The 6,586-nt window shown below is 36.9% G+C and overlaps 1 protein-coding gene across 2 annotated transcripts in view; it reads right to left on the bottom strand.

The window, feature by feature from the left end:
- Ifnar1 (interferon alpha and beta receptor subunit 1) overlaps positions 1-6,586 on the bottom strand; it is a 30,717-nt gene that overhangs the window by 4,864 nt on the left and 19,267 nt on the right. For both annotated transcript variants that reach the window (XM_023705594.1, XM_023705593.1), the window contains exons 6-10: positions 5,989-6,103; positions 5,225-5,424; positions 4,966-5,099; positions 1,319-1,469; positions 316-443 (exon numbers count right to left, since the gene is read on the bottom strand). In XM_023705594.1, coding sequence (XP_023561362.1) covers positions 316-443; positions 1,319-1,469; positions 4,966-5,099; positions 5,225-5,424; positions 5,989-6,103 — 728 coding nt within the window. The remainder of the gene's footprint in view (positions 1-315; positions 444-1,318; positions 1,470-4,965; positions 5,100-5,224; positions 5,425-5,988; positions 6,104-6,586) is intronic.

The raw sequence follows: 6,586 nt of genomic DNA on the forward strand, positions 1-6,586 counted from the left end.
TGAAACTGTCCTACCATTTTGGTTTGAAACTGTCTCATTGATATTTGTTTCTCAATAAAATTATGGAAAAAAAAAGAATCACAAAAACATCAAATGTAAAACAAATGCCACAGTAGCCAAACTGCCAGAAAAAGAGGCTATTTAAAACAAACATTACTGTTCCATGCTCTATTAAATGACTGTTTTTAAAGTGAATTTATGAAAACTAAGGAAAACATCCAATCCATCTGCATTATTTTCTGTGTATCAAGAAAAGCTATATAGTGCTGAAATTAAACTTATTTTCTAGCTTTAGGTAGAGAAAAAGTGACAAACCTCAATACTGCCAGGAGTTTTAAGTGCCGGAAAAAACACATAGCTGAGACATCTTTTAACACAAATGATTACTATTATTACTAGTAGGACACAAATTCCAAGTGTTACCCACATGGTAGAAGAAGTCCCTAAAAAGACAAAGATTACATTAGCACATGTTTTGACACACAACTGTATGAATGTAAGACTAGTTGTATGAAAGGAAACATAAATGTATTAACTAACACCCTTAAAAGTATTTCTTAACACTAAGTAGGCAACTGTGGGCACTTGAGTACAATCTGGGCACTGAACTAAAAGATCCAAAGGGAAGCATACAGAACAGATATATAAAGCCTAATAGGTGAGTATTCTCCAGTGAATACTCTACTACATTCAACTAGCAAACTTTTGAAAATAGTCATGCGAGTGAGGCTCTTCTGGTCAGCTCCAGGAGCTTTAAAATACAAGATGAGACTAAACCACTCACTCATGAAAAAAAGTTCCAATAGAACTACTTCATTTCCAGTATGATTAAAGATTATGCAAAAATTAAAATGAATGTTTTACATGATAAAGAGGAATCATTAAAGAAAATTAACGTGGATCCCAGACAAAATTTAAAGCATTAATGAAAAAGAAATACAAAGCATTAATAATTACTTTGAAGTGTGTGTGGTAGCCTCTATTTGTAATCCCAGGACTTTGGAGGCTGAAGCTGGACAACTGCTGTGAATTCAAGGCCAGCAGGGCTACACAGTGTGACCCTGTCTCAAAAAACCAAACCCAACCCCCCAAGCAAACAAAAACCCTCCAAAGAGCAAACAGACAAATAATTTGTGAAATTGAAGCAATTAGCTTGAAGTTTTACTGTATTTTTTTTTGGCAGAAAGTTTATTTTTGATTCATATAGTTCATGAAGATAATATTGCAGCTTTTGTAGTGAGGAGGCAGTATCCTCCAATTCTCAATTTTTTCTTGAGTCTTGTCACATTTTGTAAAAGCTCTAGTATGAAAGCCTCACCTGGCTTTGTTTTCTCACACACCACAGCACTGAAAGCACTGGTTTTGTTCCACTTGTCCTGCAGAAGGTGCACTCTGGCTTTGACGCAATATAGCATCAGTGGTTGCATGTCAGAGATAGTAATATCAGATTTTTCTCTTACTATTTTTCTCTATAAAATAATTAAATGATAAAATTTAGTCACATATGAAATCAGAGAGTGGATATCTATTTTCTGAATTCTTTTACATTCAATTTAAGGCTGGGCTCTTCCAGGCAGCTAGTATGCAGTTAGGAAATATAAGTTCATTTTGAACAATTCATCTTCATAAATAAGAAAGTTAAAGACGTTCCTGCTAAATGACATATCCCTAGGACAGCTCTAATCTAAGTAAGGAGCACATGCTGGTTTGGCTTCACTGCTATTGTGACAGAATGATGGAGAGCAGGGTTTCAATCTCTTACTGCTTATATGAAAATGTCACGGCTGTGTGGCTTGCTGAAAGTTACTAAATTACCTGATGCCTCATTCCCTGATCTGTACCATGAGGACAATTATTACTCCTCTCTGTACTGGCCAGCAGTTGGCATATTAATGTCATATAATGAAACTACTCCAACTTTTTTTTTTTTCAGAACTGGGGATTGAACTCAGGCCCTTGTGCTTGCCAGGCAAGCACTTATTCTACTGAGCCATCTCCCCGGTCCCAACCCCAACTTTTAGTGGCTTGAAATATATCATTTTCTCACTCACAAGTTTAGGGACTGGCTGGAGGAGCTCATGAGGCTGTGGGCCAGGCTTCTGCTGCTCCAGGTTCTCAGCCTCCTTGGGCCAGTGACTGGATGGATGTGCTTCCCCCTAGAGCACAGGACAAGCACAGAGCCGAGCCACGCTGCCTCTGCCCACAGCACATCCACTTGGGATCCATCCTCTACAGCCCCACGTCAGTGAGTGGGGTGAGCACTGTACCCCATGTATCCCGTGAATGACAATTTCATTGAGCATATCATCTGGGAGGGCTAGGCGGGTGAGCACCTACGTGATTTCTATAAAAAACATGATAGGGTAAGATGGAAACTAAAATGTACTCAATCATACTATTGGTCAAAGCAATGTGCTAGCTATTCTCATGTGACTCTTCTTCAAGCCTAATGAACATCTTTTTTAAAAGAGGGATGTTTCAGTTGCTATAATTACCATCACTTTAGAGAAGAGGAAACAGATTGTCAAAGAGGTAAGGTGTCTTGCCTCAGATGAGTCATATACTTTGTTAGCATGAGACACAATTTCAGGTTTGTTTGATCTCAAGACAGCTGAAAACTAATCTTAATGGGCTAAGTTAGGCTATGTGACAGTACAGCCACACAGCTGAATGGAAGCAGTCTAGACATGGGAATTTGCTTTCAATTTCCAACAGTAAATGAAATTACAGGAGTATCAACTTAAGCACACAAGATTTTTAAGGTTTATTTCTTGATTATAATTCTATAAGGAATCAATGTGGTTATGTGATGTGGTCTATCAGGTCTAACTGTGGTTTTTGAATTTTAGTGTTTAGGCCAGTGTTTCTCAGCCTCTTTTTCTTTACTACCCCTCAAAGACACTTCTTAGATAATTTTTTTTTCTAATTTCTCGACTACCATGAAATTAAATATTAAGGAGAAACTTTGGAGACATGATTTCTTCTTTGAGGGCCACAAACCATTGTGATACCTGAAATTCTTTTACCCCAAAAAACAATCTTTAACTAGAGGCTATACTCATAAGTGAAACAAATCAGACCCACAAGTGTAAATATTGTATTGCCTCTCTAGTGTAAGGACCTGAAAGAATAAATAAAATCTGAAAGGCATAATAGATATGGTAAAATGGAAAGAAACTGAACATAAAGAATAAACAGTGAAGATGAGGGAAAGGAGAAAACAGGAAAAAAAGGGGGAAAATCATACAACTATATATACAGGACAGCTTAGATGCTTGTAGTACTAATTTCTATCAGTTTTTAGAAAGTAGTAATGTTTAAAATTTTCACACTGACTAACTCTATATACCAATAGGTTTAGTCTTCAATATGGACAGTTACATTGAAGAGCAATGTGCAATACAAAAACCATGGTTGAATACCTCTCATTTTGTTCTTCTTAATGTGTACCATTCCTAATGTCTTATCAATTACTATTATAATCTTTCAACTAAATTTTAAGGGGGCTGGTGAGATGGCTCAGTGGTCTAAAGCACCTACTTAGAACAAGCTTAGCAAAGCACAGGGACTGTGGTTCAATCCCCCAGCACCACATGCCAGCCAGTCCCGCCCCCTGCTGGGCTGAGTTGGCCACATACACACACATACACACACAAATAAATAAATAAATAAATAAAATTTTAAAAAAAAGAACAAATAAATTTTAAAAAAGAAGCAAAAAAGGACAAGAAATGTTTAATTATTTGACCAGTCTTGCTGGTTAAATATATCTGTTAATCTAAGCAACAGATTTGATGATAAAAATAAGCAATATAACAATCATTGTTAATTTTCTATTCTTGTTTTGAAATTCTGTACCATGTGTATTACTGTATGTCACTTTGTTTCTACCTTTGTTTTGCTGTTTTTGTCTTTAAAATAAAATAAAATTTTATTTAAAAAAATGAATATGGCTGGCAAAAATAGCTCAGCAGATTAAGCGCCTGCTTTGGCAAGCACAGGGACCAGGGTTTGATCCCCAGTCCAACATGCTGTGCTGGCCCCACCCCCAGGGCATGCTGAGGCAGGTGACTGAGTCTGGGCATGGTGGTGCATGCCTGTAATCCCAGCACTTGGGAGGCTGAGAACAGGAGGATCATTATGAGTCTGGGCTATATAGTGAGACACTGTACCAAATACATAGATGAAAAAAAAATCTATCTTGTCCCCTTGGAGGTGGGACATTTGGCAGTGTCTGGTGATGTTTTTGGCTGTCTCACCAGGAAGGGAGTGCTACTGGCCTCTGGCAGGTAGAAACCACAGATGTTGCTAAGCATCCTACAAACATATGTTTTTCTACTATGAAAATCCCAAATTATAAATAAATTGAAGAGCAAAAGAAAAGATACATAATAAGAAATAGGGAGATATAACTTTTGTAAAAGGGAAGAGGACCAGGAGATACAAGGAGGTGGAAGGGAAGAGAGGAAGCAGATGGAAAAACAATTAAGGAGTGTCATGCACATATAACAATTCCCCACAATGAGTGCAATCATTATGTCATGCAAACAGTACCAATTTAAAAGGAAAAGAAATTACCCTGCCCCAGGGTACTTTATTGGGTAAAATAATGGGTAGAGAAACACTGGTATAGGCGGTGACCTAGCGCAGTGGACTCTGCGCCGGGCTTGAGAAACACTGGTATAGGCAAGCACTAGGAATCATATTAAAAATGGTTTGATTCAGAAACTCTGGGCTCAGGACCTGCATTTTAAAAGCACAATGAGCTCCAGATGCAGGGCATTCTAATCCTGACCATGCAGAACATAGAAAAATGCCTGTGACCTTCATATTGCAAACAGCTGCATGGTTCACCACACAGTCTTAAATTTTACACATTCACCCCAAAATGTAAAGTCAAGTTTCATTTACCCAACTCAGAGCTATAACTCTAAGATGTAAAATTATACTATGCTGTTTTCTTACCTTAGTACTTGAAGTGTTTTCCCACAAAATAATTTCATAAATGAATGGGTAAAACTGGTTCCTGGGCATTTTGACAAACACACGCAGCGAATTACTAGTGGATTTCATGGAAATGACTGGAGGAGGTATGGTAGCTAGAAACAATATGTAAAGGCATAGTGTGCAATTAGACATAATATCTGATTAGAGATTGTGCAATTTACAAATCTTGCAACAAATAAGAGAATTATAATCTCAAGTAAAAAATCTATTGACTTACAGTACATTTCAGTATTAATTGCTTTCTCTTCAGACCAAAAAGATGTGTTGTTTCCATCATATGCTTGTATGCGGAAAAAGTATTTTTCTTTTTGGAAAACATTTTGAGGAAATATACAATATGTAGTTCTGACATTTTCACAGTTAGGTATTTGTTTCCATTTATTTGAATTGTCCCCAGGACTCACTTTTGAAAAGGCACTTTTAAGAAAATTAAATAAACAAACAAGTAAGCAAACATTAATTCAGTAACTACATGTTGAGTATTTACAAGAAGACAGACATTCTGTTAGAGGCTAAAATCACAGGAACAGTTCCCTTGCTTGCAGGAAACTCACCATACAGCAGAGGGGACACATACATCTAGTAGTCGTACTAGAGGGACCTCACACCAATGTGCAAAAACAACTATTACATTTTCAGGAGTATTACAAGCTAGTTTTTAGATACATTGTGATAAAAACTTAATTATAAAAACTTATAAATAAAAATTGTATTAAAGGACAGTAAATATTTTGAACCCATCCTGTCTTAGCTATTGTACTATTCCTCATCATCTCTATGTTCTTAAAGCTATTCATGTCAGTGGCATCCATGTGGTGGAAATACTACATAATGCTGTGCCCCTGTGCAAGGTTTCTCAGGTTTCCAAAGTGTCACACCTGTCTCTCAAGCAGTGACTATCTGCAAGGAGTTGCATGCGGCTGACTAGTGTGAAGGCATAATTAAAATACCGCGGACGACAGATGAACAAAAAGCACTTACTGGAGCCACTGAGCTCGAAAGGTCACATTTATGTCTTCATAATCCCATTTCAGAACATAGCTCTGATTCTGAGCACGAAATTTTACATTTTCTGGTGGAGGTAGCTTATGTTCAACTAGAATTCAGAGACAACATTAAAAAGCATGCATTTTCACTCTTGTGGCATTGTATATGGCAGAATTCTTAACCACATAGACAAAACGATAACAGGCTGACATTTTGTCATTACAAGGCAATAAGTTACGGTGTGTAGTCACTCTGGGTAATACCATGCAGTCATTTAAAAGCAGGGGGTAGATCTGCACATGCTGATACAGGGAGATATTCTCCACATACTGCATTAAGCAAGCAACATGTAATATAAACACATCTAGCAGGAGCCTCCTTAATAAAAACAAAAATTAAGAAACTTGCCATCTGTGTACATATGTTCATATATGCCCTAAAGAAGTATCAAAGGACATACACACTGCTGACCATGCTCATCTCTAAGAAAATTAGAAGATAGCATGACAGGAAAATTTTACTTTATATCCTTTTGTATTAGTTGATTTGAAGAAATAAAAAGTATTAAATGTATAACTAAATAACAAACATA

The sequence above is a fragment of the Octodon degus genome, unplaced genomic scaffold, assembly GCF_000260255.1.
Source record: "Octodon degus isolate 3935 unplaced genomic scaffold, OctDeg1.0 scaffold00225, whole genome shotgun sequence".
Taxonomy (NCBI): domain Eukaryota; kingdom Metazoa; phylum Chordata; class Mammalia; order Rodentia; family Octodontidae; genus Octodon; species Octodon degus.